The sequence below is a fragment of the Oreochromis aureus genome, linkage group 11, assembly GCF_013358895.1.
Source record: "Oreochromis aureus strain Israel breed Guangdong linkage group 11, ZZ_aureus, whole genome shotgun sequence".
Taxonomy (NCBI): domain Eukaryota; kingdom Metazoa; phylum Chordata; class Actinopteri; order Cichliformes; family Cichlidae; genus Oreochromis; species Oreochromis aureus.
In genome coordinates, this window is record NC_052952.1 from 30315849 (window position 1) to 30334394 (window position 18546).

Below are 18546 nucleotides of genomic sequence, written 5' to 3' on the forward strand. Positions count from 1 at the left end.
TCCTGCGCATTTGCTTCGTGAGTGTTAAGGGACACATCCTGGTCAAAAATGACTCAGAGATTCCTCAGTGCATTGCTGGAGGCCAGATAATGCTATCCAGAGTAAATGCCTGGATAGACGCCATGTTTCTGTTCAATAATCTAATTTTTTTCTTAATTTAGAAGTAAAAATGAGAGATTGATGTCAGAAATATTGGTCACAGCACAGAACCCTGTGGAGCCACGTTGCTAACTTTTGTCTGTGAGGAAGTGAAACTTTGCATCTATCACATTAGTACAATTGAAAGCAGCACAGTAAATTTCCTTTAATACCAACGGTGTATTCTACTCTCTGTAATAAAATGTATTAGGTGGTATTGAGTGCTACACTGAGGTCTAGCAGGACAAGCACAGATCAGTCCACTGTCTAAGGTCATAAAAAATAATTAGTAACCTTCACTAGTGCTGTTTCGTTGTTATGATGAACTCTAAATTCTGACTGAAACTCTTCATATAAATCATTCCTCTGCAAACTATCGCCTAGCAGATTTACAACAAGAATTGGAAGAGTTTTCAGAATGAAAGGAAGGTTTGAAATCAAGTAAGGGATTTTTAAGGATTTATTTAGGAACAGCAGCCTGAATTATTTTGTGATACATATTTAAAGAAAAAAGTGTAATAACAATAATTTTTATTAATGGTAAGACTTATTTGAGCAATCTTATAGGGATGGGGTCTAACAGGCATACTGATGACCTATTATAAAGTTAGTTTTATCTTTGTGTGATTTTTATGTTATGCGTCTGTTTTTGTGTCAGATAAGTTCGACCAGTTCTGGGCCATGAACAGGAAGCTGATGGAATATCCCACTGAGGAAGGAGGCTTCAGATACATCCCCTTCAGGATATACCAGGTAACATACACAATGACACACGAGTAAAACTAAAAACCACAAACCAAATTCTTTCCCTCACAAAAATATGCTTTAAACATAGTATTTCCACTTTGCACAATAGATTTTCAATTCATTGAAAGGGAAATTTTCCCCTTCTGCCCTGTAGATGGTGCCAAAGGGCTGTGCAAAAATAAAGAGTGTTCCTTTAGCAGATAAATCAACCAATGATTCTTCCAGCTACTCACTGCCTCTCTCTGTCTACTGTAGTCTTCTGTTAAGGTCACAAAAACTGTTACTTGGAGTCCCGATCTGTATTTAAAATATCTTGTGGATTTACAAAAAAGAAAGAAAGAAAGAAAAGAAAAGAACTCTTGATGAAATGAACTTTCTTTCCTTTAATTTTAAACCCTCAAATAATAATTCCTACACAATTTAAGGATTGCACCTAAGGATGGGTAAACATTGCTTCTGCTTGCTATAACTCTACATTAACAGTAAAAGAAAATCTTGTCAGTCATCCATGTTAACCTCTTCTTCTGACCTTTTCTTTGTATATTCATAATGTTAATAAACAATAAGAGCCTTGGTTCATTCTGTTAGAACACACAACCAACAGCATTCATACCAGTCATAATATTCACCTGACACCTGACACCTGAGTGTAGGTGGTTTTAATTTTTTTTTTCATGCATGTTTGCTTAAACCCTGCCCGTAACTTCACCGCTTTACATGTTCCTTCTTGTAGTCGTGACCTGTGATAAAACGGTCGCTCTGTAAATGATGAAAGCAAAACAAAAAAACAAAATATTTCTCGCAATATGCGTGTCATTCTTTGTGCCTGGGTGTTTTTGGGAAGTTATTCATTTGTTCCTGTACATTTGATACCTGTAACACTCACAAATTTGTCTGGAATTTCATTGACCCATGTTGAGCCAATGTGTAAGCCTAAGAGTTCAGTCTGGTTCAAGGAGGTGCAGGCAGACAAGCAGCCTCAGGTCGGGTGTTTCCACTATGCCGATATAGCTTAATCCTGACTCAGGTAAAAAGTCCCTTTGGAGCTCAGAAACAAGAAGGGATGAATAAGCAACTGGAAAACATTAGCCTGTTGCAAACCAGACAGTGGGGGAAAGCGCTTTGAGTCAAGTGTTGGGGGTTTCTACACCGATCACAAATGGCCGAAAAACGTCTGGAAAATGAACTTTACAACTTCTAGAGTACTTGGTACAGTTCACAGAAGGAGTAAAAATGCATTTCTAACACAAAACATGGCATTCTGATGGACGAATCTGTAGCACCACTGTAACATACATAAAACAAGTCTGTTTTTATCTTTCTTGTTACCAAAGAGTATCATTCAGTCCAGTCAGGGAAGTAAATAGCATGAACACATCTGGAATTTTGTAGCAAAACATGTTGACAGTCTGCTTTGAGTCTAATGCCTCATTGTGAGTGCAGAAAGTCCCATCACTGTTGTTCTGTGAACAATTTAAAACTTTAGTCTGTCAAGGCAAGTTAGGAAATATAATATGAAAAAAATGGAGTGGCAAACAGTGCAAAAAATAGATCTGGTCTTAAATGACTGTGTCAAGTGTCATGTTATGGAACCGAAAGAGATTTGTAGATGTTAATAGCACAGCAGGACTTCAGTGTAATGGTAAGATGCTAGAGTGAACTTTCCTACTAAGCATATTTTTCCGTCACCATATCTGCTGTGACTGCTGGTAATTTCCCATCATGACGATTTATTATCAAGTGTTTTAAGTTTTAATTAGACCTGCTGGGCTCCACATATGGCAGCATTTACATTCTGCACAACAACAAGGGCGACGGAGCAGCTGTCAGTCACTGTCAGCGCTGACTGTTTTGCATGAAATTCAAAGCTGAAAATGCTTATGTTTTTACTTTCACATCTTCAGCACATAAATAAAACATTTTACACTTCAACAAAAGCATTCTTGTTTTCAGTAATAAAACATTAGCGACGCTTTAAAGTGGTACACAGAAACATGCAGTCCAACCAGCTCAGGCCGCCCTCTCAGACATGCACTTGTTGCAGCCACAAAGCTATGTAACTTCTCGTGGGTAGAAGAAGCCCAAACCGTTCTACTTTTGGACATTTTTCATGACTTAATTGAAAGTTTCAATGGTCATTTATGAGCTGTGTTGGTTTCATGACAATTGCAGCATCAAAGCCTGTTACGAGCTCACATTGTAATTTCCAAATACACTAGAGAATGTCAGCATCATTCCTGAAAAGTCTGGATTGTTGTGGAGATGGTGTGGTTTTAGTCTTACAAACTGCTAAATATTTACAACCAAAGAAAGTCTGGAAAGTCTAAAGAAGAGTGGGAACAGAATCAGTTCATTATGATCTTAAAAATACTGCAGCTTTCTGCAGTGCTAGGCAATTACTTTCAAGGTCTTAAAGTGCTATGAGTGTCCACAGAAGTTTGCAAAAATTGTTTGGAGAAACCAAAACTCATGAATGTCTGTACTGTTTCCTTAGCAGGGCACAGCTTTGCTGAGCAGTAACTGTGGCTAAGTAAGTAGCCTGCTTTTAGAAAGGAAACCTTTTGCCTTTACCTAGATGACCAGACACCTTTTTGTGTTTGTTTGTTGTCATTTTTCTCACATGCTGCGCTCTACAGTGTTACGTCTACAGACTGTAATGCTTCTTTATGACAAAGTGTCTTACAGGTTGGGTTAATGACGCTAATTGGGGATAATTCAGTAATAATTCCTAATTGACAAAGTTAGCAGCGTTTATTCCTTTCTGAGTTTATTACGTGCTGGTAACATACTTCCAGCTAGGTGTGGGCAATATAGATACAAAATTACTTTACAGTATTTCAAGGAAATTTCCAATAACGATATTTCTGAAATTTAAAAAAGCAATGTTTTATCATGATTGCAGCTTGTAGGCAGCAGGGTTATTCGCGAAAACAAATGAAGAGCATTTTCCATCCTTCTTTTCCAACCAGCTTCTGTCATTGGTGACAAACTACTTAAATTAAGTGTGAATTTATTGTCATAAGCTGCCAGCAGCAGCAGGGTGGTGTAGTGCAGTAATATAGTGCTATGACTAAAGTCACTTAACCTTGTAACTCTTTAGCAGCATGCATATTGCCACAAATTAAAAAGTGAATTAAAAAATATTTTTTACCTGGGATGTTTTATCTTGGGTCGAGCTTTGTAACCAGTTGCTTAAGGCCCTGATTTTCCACCAGGTAACCGCATCAGTAATTTCTATCCACCGTTTGCTCTTCCTGTCATATGGAGTGCAACGAGTGACTGATCCAGAGATGCTCGGTTGAGTCATTTGTTTACTTTTGCTAATATATCCTCCTCGCGTGCTTTCATACCTTGGTTGTGCTTGACAAGTGTGTCTTTACCTCGAGTGGTGAAACAAGTGTTGTGTTTGCACCTTAAGCGGTAACAGTCTTCTTACATATTTTGCAAAGTATTGTGTTTTTCTAGAGGTTGTTGATGTAGCTATCTTTATAGCCACAAAATCATCATCACAGGCTGACACGCAGCTCTCGTTCTCAGACATGCTTGGGCTTGTCTCGTTGTGCAACCAAATCATTAATATTGCAGTATGATACTTTTATATCATGTAAAAACGTACATTGACATCACTGGCGATATGACATGGCACAGCTACACCTGTAGGATCACAGCATAGCAGCAGGAGCAGTTTTGGATTTTGTAATAATCAAAATAGAACAGCCAAGTTAAGAACACCTCTTGGTGTATTGTTAAATCTTACACATAGTTAACTTGATGGCTTGTTCCATCACTTCTAGTACTATGTTTGCAATAATGAAAGACTGGTCTGTTTCAGTTTAAGAGATCAATTATGCAATAAGTGTTACACATCCAGTGTCTGAAAATGTTTGGCTAAACCTGATCATCTTAAGTTTAATGTTTTTAAAAACTCATTTCAAACCCAGAGGAGAAGTATGAAGCTAGTTCAACACAGCCAGACGTTTCTTTGGATTTTGCTTCAACAGCACAGATGTAGAGGACTGTTAGCAATCATCTGGCAACCACTGGTATCAAGGGAAAAATGTATGTTTCTGACTAGTTGTGAGTGGTTGTCTGCCGAGCTTAGCTGCAAAGATGATGCTGCACCAAAAGCCTCCTTATGATTGCTTTGGTCACTAGCAGATTGCTGCGGTTGTCTGTCGTTAGTGTGAAAGACACCAGCTAATTTGCAACGACTCACCATTTTCCTCTATGAGTAGCACAAACTAAACCACTTTTCACTCTTTCACAACCACTTGTTGAGTAGTTTGCCTGTGTTTGCAGCCAGGTTGCTGTTGTCTGTCACACAGAACAACAGCAACCTATTAGCAACTAAAGCATTTGTAAGGAGGTTTTCTGTGCAGCACCGTATACCTCTTTGCAACTAATTTCATACTAGCAACTTCCAGCAACATCCAGAAACCACTGCAAACAGCCAAAATACACGCTTTCTCCAGCGATCAACAGTTGGCAGGTCGCTGATGAGTCTCTAGGCCTGCATGAATGAGACTTAAGAAGTTGCCAGGAAGCATTAAGTCGTTAGGGAATACACATTTTTCCCATTTGTGACTGGTGGTTGCCAAATGGTTGCTGACAGGTCTCTAGCCCTATGTTAAAGAAGCAGTGGTTGGCTCAACAAAACCTAAGAACCCTATTAGACATAGTCAGCATAACAACAGCAGTTACTACCTTTCCTTCTTAATCCAGGATTTCTTCATCAGGGTCATAAAAGGGCACATTTGTTTTATTGTTCATAAAATGGATTATACTCAGTCTGCCAAGGACATTTCAAATGTCTACAGGCAGCAACTTGTAAATTTGTAAGTTAACATGTTTATTGTATCACTAAGTGCTCTCTTGTTGCTGCCATTTATTTCTAACACCAGGGGAAATTGCTGATGTATAGAAATAACATTTTGTTTTATTCAAGCCGAAGTGAAAGTCTTTTTTTTATGCTTCATATCTGTGACAAATAAAGATGGCTATTTTGATTTTTAAGCAGTACCACAAGTGTGAAACATACCAGGCAGCAAATCAGGAGATTGCATAAAAATATACTTATTTGTTCAGCATTTGTATTTGAGTACCGTAAATCCTGAACTACAGAGCGCACCTGATTAAAAGCTGCATGCTCTAATTGTAGAAAGAAAATCAATTTTGTACTTGTACAGGCCGCACCGGATTTTAAGCCGTATGCGTTTCACTTGTAATATGAGATATTTACACAGAAATATTACACGTGAGGATTTTTAACGTTTAATTTATTCCGTAAGGTAACATAAACATGGTAACATAAACGTTATGCTAACATACAAAAATACATACTGCAAACTTTTTTTCCCTTGAACAGCGCCTGTAACACGGCTACCTTTAAGTATACGTACGTATCGGTAACACACAAATTACGTTGCTTATGGTTTTTTTACGGAACAGTGCACAAACAACATTACAACGTCTCTTAACAACCGGTAAAAATATATACCGTGTATATATACTACTTATCATTTTGATTGGTCTACTGTTACCAGGCAAAATGTTTTTGGCCGCATGAAAAAAAATATGCATTAGCCGCACATCAGTAGAAGCCACAGTGTTCACAGTGTGGGAAAAAAGTAGCGGCTTATGACCCGAAAACTACGGTATATGGATACTGATCTAGCAAAGATTGGCTCAACAGATTTGGAAATAAAAAATATTCCTTCAACTGAGAATCTGTATTGCTCTTGAGATTGTCATCGGGAAAAGAACTAGTGATTTGTACAGCTGCTTTCAGTAGGAAACGCTAAGAGTAGCTTGCTCTGCAGGTAATAAATATGCAGCATTATGCATATTTGAATATGCAGTTACCATAGTAATCTAACCAGGTTAGAAGAGGTCCTCTTCATGACACTTAAAAGTTTGGCTTTGGTCTCTACACACACAACTAACTCATTAATCTTGCTGGAGTTTACGCTCCTCAGATTTGTCTTTTTGAGTGGAACATTAATACTTCTGAAGAGTGAGTCCTAGAATTAGGGGGAAAAGATCTTGAACTGGATTTATCCTTTAATTAAAAAGCTTTATGCTCCACTACAAAGGCCAAAACAAAGAAAGGAATTAAAATCAACCAAAAAAAACAAAACAATTTCTTTGAAAAGTTTCAACATGTGTAGCAGCTCTCCAAGGCATATTTTGTTGCCATGAGTATAATATTTTGCTAGCTAGATTTGTTATGGCAAGACCAAGCATGATGAAATCAAGCCAAGGTACAAGCCTTGGAAAAAAAAGTAGATAGACTAGAATTAAAATGGTATAGACGCTGAGAAGAACAAAGCTGTTTGGCACTCAGGAGTCATTGTGGATGACTTAACACAAGGCTGCCTTCAACTGAAAAAAGACACCCCTACCCTCCACCTACCAAACACGCACGCACACACACACAGACACACACCCTCCCTCAGTGAATCCTTCAAAGCCAGATTGTGGTCTTTAGTGTAAATAACATGTGCTGGGTTTGATGCAGACAGAATTAATGACAACACTCAGTCCAAATAACAGAGGGCTCATTTCCGTCTGGCCTGCTGTCCTTATGGAGATGAAGACACCTCATCGGCATGAACAACACATTTGTCTCTGTGTATGCGTGTGTCTGCATTGTCTCCCAAAAACATCATTAATAATTATTATTTGTAGAATTAAACCTCTGTTTTATTATGAATGCTGTCTTAGTTTCTGTTCTGGTCAGATCAAATTGACAGATTTATATTTTAAACCCTCTTTTCCCTCCAGTCTATCTGTAACATTGTAAATTATTTAAGTAAGGTTAATGAACAAGCTCTTTAATTAATTACTGATATCTTTAAAAAAAAAAAAATTATTTCTTAAAATAAGAACCAAACACAAAGTTTAGACACTATGTGCGGATGAAGCGTTTAAAGGAACCACAAATTCTCAGAATAGTTTTTCGATGATCATGACATACTTTTCCCAATTACCTTTCTGTGTGAACTTATACATCTGCCTTTTCAAGCTTCTGTTTTTGTGTTGCCCTTTTCATTTATTTGGATTTGTCATCAAATTGCTTCCACTTGAGCACTTTTCTTGTATGTTATTCAGCATGTGTGTGTGTGTATTTGTGTGTGTACATACACTGGAAACCAACGAAGTGAATCTTCCTGCTCCAGCAGTGACGCCACTCTGTGATTTAAAGAGGCAAAGGGGGCCGACAGTCTCGCTGCACGGAAAGTGAAAATTACTATCCTGTTTTTGAAGACCGTTTACATTGTTGCTGTACAGGTACTCTTCTCTGTTCCTGCTCCGTGACTAAGTGCTGAGTCACAAGCCCCTGATGCGAAAGCAGGCAGTCCGCCTCCAGCCACCTCTGTTGTGGTGTTCGGAGGGTGCCTGCTTCGAAGAATACAGGTTTATTGCCTCTGAGATATCTTGTAATGGCTGAGTGAGAAGAGGGGGAGGTGGTGACTACACAGACAATCACAGCACTTGGGAATGCTGGAAACAGTTGTGCGTAATCGTGCCACAGGCAACAGGTGATTTGCTTGTTGAACTCGGGAAGAATGTTTTGCAGCATTTACAGTAATGGGTTTCCAGCATTTCTAATCTGCTGCTACTGCCAAGACTGTTGGAGCAGGATTTGTGCAGATGTCAAAACAAAAGACATTCTCACGAACCAATAAAGGCAAAAATACAAAAAAAAAAAAAGATATTAAAAGAATTAAAGGAAAGAAAATGGAAAGAAAAAGAGAAGTTTTGAAAAAGCTGTGGACTTCTGCTTCAGAAATATTTACGTAAGAGCATGTGGTGCAGGTAAACTTGACTGAGAGTTGCTGGTGAGAAACTGTGTTATTTCGCATACATCGCTTGATGTTAGGTTGTTCTCTGCTTGGGATAACTTTGGATTCCAGTTCCCATTTTAGTCATGAAAGTGGCAGCACTAGCTGGCTATGCTAGAATAAGACAAGACTACTAATTGCTATTGTTACCTATTATTCGACCACATGACTTTTTATAGCTGTGAGCACAAAAGCAATAACACGTTCGTTTGAGAAAAAAAAAAAAAAGTCATTTTTTTTGTCCTCGTTACTTTAACCTCATGCACGGACTAAGATACTAGCAAATTTTATATTATCTGATATGTTTGATTTTTTTTTAAAGAAGTAGCCATAGTTGATTTATGAAGCTATCTTCTAGATTATTAAATAAATGCAAAAGAATCAATGGCAAACTGTTGTTTGTAGTAGTAGTTGTTGTTTTCAACAATTTGTTTTTCAGTGCTTCAATGTTGATGATGGCATAGAGACAACAGTAAGCACTGTATCAAAAGCCCACTTCTATCAAATGTGTCAGTTTCTCTTGAAAGAGTTTTTCCTCCGTAGGCGTAACAGTCCATGTCAAGTTCTGAGGAAAATGGAGTTGCTGTTGGAAACAGTTGTGCGTCATGCCAGAGGCAACTCCCATTTTAATTATGGAAGAGGCAGCACGAGCTACCTATGCTAGAATAACTTGCTAGCAAGACTACTAGTTGCTATAGCTTCCTGTTTTTTGACCACATGACTTTTTATATCTGTGAGCACAAAAGCATTAAAATGTTCATATAAAAAAAAAAAGAAGGGATTTATTGTCCTCATGCACAGACTAAGGTACTAGCAAATTTTATATTAACTGAGATGTTTTTTTGAGAAGTAGCCATAATTGATGTATTTTCTTCTAGATCATCAGTACCCAACGAGTCGTTTGGTACCGGGCCACGAGAGTTGAGGCTCGGGTGTGAAATTTACGGTTTCCCGTGTTGTAGTTTGTGTGTATTATTTTGAAAGAAATATTGATGCGTTACCATAGTGACCAGAGAGCATTAAATGGCAGAGAGGAGGATGTTACTCTCATTGTTGTTGGCACATTTCAGGAGGATGCTGAAGTTGCACAAAGTTACACAGTGAATTCACGTTTATATTTACCTGATACCACAGTTTTTTTCTTGGTCATATCATTTTATTTTGTTGTATATATCCACGACACCTTAAAGGCCGGTCCGTGAAAATATTGTCTGACATTAAATCGGTCCGTGGTGCAAAAAAGGTTGGGGACCACTGGTCTAGATTATTAAATAGTTGCAAAACATTGATGGCAAACTGCTGTTTGTAGTTGTTGTTTTTCAGTGCTTAAAAGTTGGTGATGCCACAGAGACCAAAGTAAAACAGTGAGCACTGTATCAAAAGCCCACTTCTGTCAAATGTGTCAGTGTCGTGTGATAGAGTTTTTCCTCTAGGTGTCAATGTCAAGTTCTGAGGAAAATGAAGTTGGAACTTTAATTTACCAATGGATGGTCTCAGAGTTCAGTGGTAATGCTTTCCCTCACCTCTCTCAGTCTGTAGAAACACATATGGATTGACAGTGCTTTAGCCGTCATCCATTGTTTTGCCTTCAATTAGGTGGATTGAATCACCTCCATCAATTAGCCGACGTCTTGAGTTCCGCTGTTCTTTTCACTCAGCGAGAGCGGTTCATCTCTTTTCACCTGAATCCTAGTGACACCTCGCCCTCTTTTTGTTGTCATGGGCTGCTGTAGCAGCTAAGGTGTCACGCCAGCTGAAAAGAAAAGTGTCTTCATCCAAACAGTATCACGCTTCTCTCCCAAGGGATCAATAGCTCCTTCTTTGTACGCCAACTGGCTCAATAATTCATGATGCCAATTTAAAAATGCAATGAAGTAGCTGTCACTTAGCACACTCTCTCTGCTCTGGCCCTTGGAGATGATCCCGCACGAAAGGCCATGCTTCCTGTCAGTGACTCAGTTTTTCTGTGTAACTTGAGCATAGGCTTCGCGCCTCTAGTGCAACCTTTTTCTTGCTGGTTCACGCCTGGCTCTGTGGTGTGTAGTTACCACTCGGTTATTCGATCCCTGTCCTTGCCGGTTTCCTTTTCACGGCTCCATGATTAGCCCTATAGTGTGTCAGACTCTCCGTTTGACACCTCAGGTTGGGTATCTGCCTGTACTACGTTTTTCTTTGTGAGGACACATTTCTTCCATTGTCTTACAATGCTCAGCAGGTAGAGAAAGCCCCCAAAATTTCCCAGTGGAATTTAATTGTAATGAATGATTGCATAGTTTTATGCAATATAATTAAAAAGATGCTATTTTGTGATGTACACACATTTTAAAACACTGACTTTATGACTACCGCTGTTTTCATTATTTAATAATTGGAGATGTGCAATAATCTAATGAATTTGCAAATCTAAACTTAAAAGGATATATAACCATTGCAGATGCTTTTTCCATTATCCTAGTCAATTATTCGCTTTATCATTATACTTGATACAAAAGCGAGCAGATATGGGAATGCCTTTCTTTTTGATAATTTACTTTAAACATTTATAGATTAGGACAACATGTAGGATAATACAGCATTTATGCTTTATTGCAAACAGGTGCGGTGCACAAGTTTGCTTCTCTTGATTTCAGTAATTGTTTAATTTTCAGTCAAAGATACAACCATTTTAAATAAAATTTGATGGTGTAATGTTTCTGTTCATCAATCAAATGGCACACGAGAGTCACAAAGAGTTGCTGACATCTGGATTGAGTCCAGTTCCTGGCATCTTCTCTCATGACCCGAGGACACGGGTCACTCTGTAACGAGAACTAATGAATTTTTAACTTGATTCTGAAGCGATTGGGAGAAAAACATTTACAAAGAACATAGATGCTTACGTACGTATAGAATCACATTTAATACACTTGAGGGGTATTCTAGGGGTGTTGCAATATTTTTATCGTGTCGTGAATAAAAATTGTGCAGCTGTGCTTTTAGTATGGCTTTTTACAGATATTGCAAGTGCATGGAAGTGGTACATCACTTTTAGGCACACAAATATTTTGCCCTAGATATTTATTATTATTATTCACTAATAATGAGTAAAAAGTGAAAATACTTTTTTTTTGGCACTTTATATAGTTGGGTGGAAACCAGCATTTCCCTTTTAGTGCTTGGCAGTAGTGGAGTGAAAAAAATCTTTCAACAGGAACAACCAGAAAGAGTGGGTTTCTACCTAGACTGGTGTAGAGGAGAGAAAAATGTTTTTATATTTTGAAGTGTGGTTTTAAGTTACGTGATTTGTACAGTTTAAAGGAACTTTTATCCTAACAGGTAAAGTGATGCCATTTGTAAATTTATTCTCTGATAAATGATTATTTTATTTGCTGTTAACATCACATATTGGGGTGGCTGTAGCTCAGGAGATAGAGCAGGTCATCTGGTAATTTGAAGATTGATGGTTTGATTCCTGGCTGCTCCAGTCTGTAAGCCCAAGTATTCTTGGACAAGATACTTAACCCTAAGTTGCTCTCTGATCCATTTATCCGTGTATGAATACTAGATGGTACTTGTAGAAAAAAGTGCTTGTATGGGTGAATGAGGCATGTTGTATAAAGCGGTGTGAGTGCTCAAGTAAGAGCACTACATAAGAGCCAGCCCATTTACCATTTGAAAACCAATCATGCATTTTTCATCACTGAAGAGAAAGTTCAGTTTTCATTGGCTCACTATTTTAAAAATAATGACAAATTATTGCAAGTCATCGTTTTAAGTAGCTGAGAATTTGTGACATAGGGCATGCCAATTTGTCAGGAAAGACTCTTTTGAATCAAAGTCCATTATCGGCTCCTGACACAGTCTACTGCATTTTTTTTGTGCTGCCTCCTGGTAATTTCCCACACATCTCACTCAGGGAATGTGGTGGCTGGTTGTGCAATGTGCAGCATCTGAAGACCTCTGATGAACACTCATGGGGATATTTGCTACATCACATTTGTTTCACTGCCCTATAAATAGTTGCTTAGTTTACATGTTGGGCTTTTAGCGGTCACTCTTACCCAGAACTGTCTCACTGAGACAGTAAATTTCTTATCGTAGAAGGAATGTACAAAATGTGGGTAAACGAAAAACAAGGAACGGCGGAGATAAATAATAATTAGCGAGTTTTCTTCAGTTTTCTGCTTTTCATTATTTGGTTTTTGATCAAATATTTGTTCAGTTTATTTGTTATTCACTCTGCAGCAGCACTTTTGTGGAACAGCGAGAAAGAACCCAGTTTACTGAAAAACCACTTTCTCCATAACCTCTAACCATCTCTTGGAGAAGAGTATTCTCTATCATGAAACAATAAAAGATGTCACATTTAATTCTATGGTTCACTGAACTATTCTCTGCTTCTGAGAACCTGAGGATGAGCCAGATGAGCTTTTAGTTTTGGTAAAAGCTGAATTTTCTGCCAAGTACATACTAAAGCACTCTTTAATGATTTCCAGGCTTGTTCAAATCGGTAAAACATGTCAGCGTCACTTGTAACATATGTTGAAACACAGTAGATTGCTAAATCACATTCTAAGCAGTCAAGCTCATCAAAGCAACACATTCTCAGCTGAGCTCAGAACACTGTTTATTCACAGCATTTGCGTGCTTAGTGTTTTGGACTCCTTCCTCTGTCTTAACCTTGTGAACTCTGTTTCTCACCTTAAAATTTCCTCTGGTGTTTTCTCACGTTAAAATGTCCCACTTACGGGATATTTTGTCTGCATTTTCCAGGAATTTTTCAAATTAATATCACATGTCTGATGAGTAAAATATTGAAGTTTAATTGTTTTCCTTAGCATGAAAGTTGGAATGAATATCCATATTGAATGTCTGACTTGAAGTTATGGACAAGCAATGACATCTGAGTCTTTGGTTAATTCATCTAAAGCCTCATCAGAAATGGTCTCATTGGAAGGGTACCTGTCAATAAGCTATTTTCATCGAGGTGAAAAGGCTGAAGTATGCCAAATTATACAAGAACTAGATTGAAAATCAGTGGCAGCAGGTATTATGAATGGGGGAATCTGAATTTGAAATTTTCATTAGTTCACCGGTGAGTGCCTACACTCACTGTTGTCCGAACACAACGCCAGTGCAGTAAAAGCATACCTGGGTAGAACAACAAACAATTGAACACTCAGTCATGGATTGGCCTCTCCAGAGTCATTACTGAACAGAACAGAAGGCAGCCAACATCCAAAGAAGAGCAATGAATGTCCCTCAAGAATCCCGGAGAACTATTCCCGAAGACTGCTTTATTTGATGTAAAACTCGAATTTCATGTTTGATATACTATAGTTATGATTCTATACTTTCAATTTCCTCTACTCTCATTACTTACAGGCAATGACAGGCAATGACAGGCCATTCATCCAGAAGCTGTTTCGACCAGTTTCACCTGAAGGCAACGCATACACCCTTGGTGACCTGCTAAAGGAAATGTACCCAGCTGCTATAACAAATGATGGTAAGTGTACACACGGGCACGTTCGAAGTGAGGGAGTGGGTGAAATGTTGTGTCTTCACTTTTTTTTTTTTTTTTTTTTTTTTTTTAGTCAGCAACATAGTCACATTTGGACTCATCACCTTAATAACAGATAATGGTAATGCCATCAGGAATAAGACAAGCGTAACATCACTAACATAAACACACAAGACTGTAATGCCAACATCGCCACCAGTTAACACAAGAAGTAACAGAATGTGTTATCTTTGGTTTTCTTATCAAATGTGGGTCATGCCATATTCCAGAAGTGAGAGGAGAAAATAAAGGATCCCTTCTTCTTCTTCTTTTTTTTATGCTGCCACATGAGACATGTCTGAGATTCATTGTCAGAGATAATAAGGTAGTATAACCATGAGATGGTCTCGGTGAAGAAAAATAGTTGCAGTTGCCAGAAAAAGTGAATTGATATGGGGATGGTGAGTCATTAAGAGACAAAGTCATGTGACGTAAAGTCTTGAGGTGAGCTGTAATCTTAAAAAAAGGAGGGGGGGTGTTTGGTACTGTATTAATAATAAATAGATGTACAAATGACAAGGCCTGTTTTTCACTATCAACTCTAAAAATGTACGATTTTTACAGTGGGTTTGAGCTAACGGAAACTTTTCTCTTGTTGTGCACATTTAAGAGTCATGCTGAAAGACTTCTTTTATTTTACCACAGCAGAGTTCCTTCATCTCTAGAAAGAACTGAGATGTATTGTTGAAATTTGACTTCTTTTTTTATATTAGAATATATCAGGGATTCAGTGTGTAGTTGAACCTCTTAACACTGATAGAAAGGGTAATTTTCACTGGTCTAGTCCACTTAAGATCAAAGTGGGCTATATTTGGGCCATGATGTAAATTGAGTTTGACATGCCTGTTTTGCCTGTGTTACAGTTTTAAGAATAAGGAGAGAAATTGATCAATATGCTGAGATATACTTACTTTATGTCCAGGTTTTGGGGCAGTAATCTGAGATTGCTGCTAAGGCCACAATACCATATTTTGAGCTCTGGAACCTAAAGATAATGGCTATGTTGTGTAAAGTGAACACTTTTGGAAAAAGTTACAAACAACATGTTTATCCTTTTTTTTTTTTTTTTTTTTTAATAAAGTGAAAAGAAAGAGCGATGCCAGTTACATATAAATAAAATGACGCCTAGTGTGGTATAAAGGCTTTGTTCACCTGTGGCATACACAGTTTACTTGCAGCTGTGATGGAGGCATGGAAATAATGAAAGAAGAGATAAGAGGAGAGGAGGAGAAAGAGAGCAGCAGCAGTCTAAACAGGCAGTGTCTGCGCAGGAGGAGAGAGGAAGTAGATAAGGACACAATAGTGTGTTAGGACAGAGGACCCACAGGAACACACCTGCATGAAAGAGACAAAACCATTAACAGCCCCCCTTCTCCCTCCGTCTGCCTAACTGTCTATTTAACATTCACTCTCTTTCTGTCTTGTTTACATTTAGGGCTTTCCGCAAGGATATAGACCAGCCAATGAAGAAAACTAGCCAGCTAGAGAGGTGTAGGTCCCCCAAAATAAAAGCATGGCTATAAAAGTAAAAATCTGGCCAATATATTCACATGCACCTATTACTTTTTGCACATATGACTACCTGATGGTAGTAAATTAAAAACTGTAAAGAAGAAATTAACCTTGGTGTCACCGTAAAGACTTTTACAGTTCATACAGACATTCCAAAGTGATACGTGTTGTATTGTATTACCAGAAACATGAATCCACCTAGGGCTGTTCGATATAACGATATAAATCGGATGACGATATGAAAACGTCTATTGTGTAGTGGCTATATTAATTTCTTAAAGTTCTCTCTTTCTCTTATATTTAAAATAACCACACTACGGACGGACAAGTGACTGTTTTTATGTGTTGTCGTTAGCAACAATGACAGTAAACCCAGCGTGTGGCTCTGCTGTGCACTTATTTTCCACATAAACCTTTCACAATAAAGCTGAAGAGCCTGTTGAGATTTTTCAAAATAAAATGAAATGATGACAAACAAGGACCGGTCGAAACAAGTCAAGGACCTTATTTCTAAACAAGGGGCTACCTCTGTAGCATGGACATGGTTTGGTTATGAAAAGTGTGACACAGATAGAAAACTGTACTATGCAAATTATGCAGGAAACCGGTCCCCACCTCAGACTCAAACACAGCAACCCTCTTCTACCACCTATGAAAGAATCAAGTGAAAGAGTGTGAAGAGAGTTTACGGATGAGAAGCAAAAAAGAGCCGTCAGGTGCTCAAAATAAACCTTAGACTCAAACGTTAGAACAGGCTTTTCCCAGCAGCATGCCATGTAACAAATACTCACAAAGAAAATGGCGGCGGTTACAACTTACGTCTAAAAATGTATAATTTCATGCATCGGTCAAAACACTCGACTCCAGGTACACGGCGCCCAGCTGAAAACGCTTCACGCAAGTTGAGTTGCTTGAGATTCACAGCATTGACAGAAAATGTAACATTTTTGTGATATATATCATTGCCGGGATGATAAATGTCTTATATCGGGATATGAGATTTTGGTCATATCATATCCTAAATGCACCCTTTTTTAAGAAAATAAACTGGACTAAATACACAATAGTACAAAAATGCTTGATTATCATCATATTTTAAATCTCCTAAAGTATGTAATTAGTGTTATTTGGGCACCAAGCCACTGCAAGATTTGCTTGCATCAAAGTAATGTTAGCTTTGTTATGTTTTTCCCAATTCTATACAACAAATAACGCAGCACTCAAAACACATCTTTTGCAGCTAGTGTACACAAAAATAATTCAAATAAAACAACAGAGTAGTACTTTTTAGTATATATGGACAAAAAATTGTGCTAAGGGTTTAGAGTATGATGCCACCTTCTTCACTGTTTTGGTTTATCCTCACCCCTCTATAGCCTCAAAGCCCAGTTGAACAAAGCCTTTAACATCCATTGTACATTACCCACTTATCAGTAAGCACAAGATATTTCCTTCAAGAGTTGGTTAAGCCCAAATGTGGACTTAAAAGTAAGTAAATACTGGAGATAGGGAGGTAGCTCCCTAACTGCGAAAGAGCATAGCCATTAACTTTAGGTTCCAGAGCCAAAAATATGGTGTTGGGGCCTTAGCAGCAGTATGGTAAAATATATTGTTTGGAGCGCCCAGCATGGACAGGAATTGAAATCACTATATCAGAGGAACAGCATAAGTGGAGCAGTTTGGAGACAAAGTAAGAGAGGCAGGAATGAGATTGTTTGAACTTGTATAGAGGATGGATGGATGGATATATTAGGTAAAGGATGCTGCACATAGAGCTGCCAGGCATTAGGAAAAGAAAAATGCCACAGAGAAGATTTTTTGATGCAGAGAGCCAGTGAAGGAGAACATGTTAGTTGGTGGAGCATGCTAGGGACAGGCTGCTATGGATACAGAGGATCTGCTGCAACAACCCCTAAAGTCAGCGAGCGGCCAAAATCAGGAGTTGCATGAGTTCTTAGAGTTTTAAGATTGTATAGTGTTGTAGTGTGGCTGTAAGGTAGCTCCTTTTGTCTAACAGAGTGTCTGGATTACCAAGAAATTCTCCTGACCTATTAATAACTAAAGCTTTAAGTGAAAAAAAAAGTAATTCAAAAATCATAATCTGTCCTTGTACAGTGCTTGTCTTTTGTGCTCTCATAGTTTCACAGCCGGCAGCACGGTGGCACGGTGGTTAGCACTGTTGCCGCACAGCAAGAAGGTCCTGAGTTCAATTCCAACATCAGGCCGGGGTCTTTCTGTGTGGAGTTTGCATGTTCTCCCCGTGTTTGCGTGGGTTCTCTCCGGGTACTCCGGCTTCCTCCCACCGTCCAAAGACATGCAACTTGTGGGGATAGGTTAATTGGATAAACCAAATTGCCACTAGGTGTGAATGTGCGAGCGAATGTGAGTGTGAATGGTTGTCTGTCCTTGTGTGTTGGCCCTGCGACAGACTGGCGACCTGTCCAGGGTGTACCCCGCCTCTCGCCCCATGACAGCTGGGATAGGCTCCAGCGCCCCCCGCGACCCTGAAAAGGAGAAGCGGAAGCGAATGGATGGATGGATGGATAGTTTCACAGCCTTTAGAGGCTTGAAACTCGCCAAGTACATTGTCTTTGGTTTCAGTGAAATCCAGCCAAGACCCGGCATCTCTGTACTGCACTGTAACAGCTGTCATAGTTTCCGTCACAGTTTAAGAAAGTTGTTAGAAATTCATTTTATATGCATTGTAATCATTGCTGTATTTTAAGGTTTGCTTAAAAAAATGTGTGACTGTTGGAAGAATGG

General features: G+C 38.6%; 1 protein-coding gene across 3 annotated transcripts in view; it reads left to right on the forward strand.

Moving 5' to 3' along the window:
* atg5 (ATG5 autophagy related 5 homolog (S. cerevisiae)) overlaps positions 1 to 18546 on the forward strand; it is a 47721-nt gene that overhangs the window by 11047 nt on the left and 18128 nt on the right. For 2 of the 3 annotated variants that reach the window (XM_031756716.2, XM_031756715.2), the window contains exons 6-7: positions 797 to 891; positions 14094 to 14217. In XM_031756716.2, coding sequence (XP_031612576.1) covers positions 797 to 891; positions 14094 to 14217 — 219 coding nt within the window. Of the gene's footprint in view, positions 1 to 796; positions 892 to 14093; positions 14218 to 15706; positions 15982 to 18546 lie in introns of those variants that run through there. The other variant, XM_031756717.2, reaches the window with a different exon arrangement.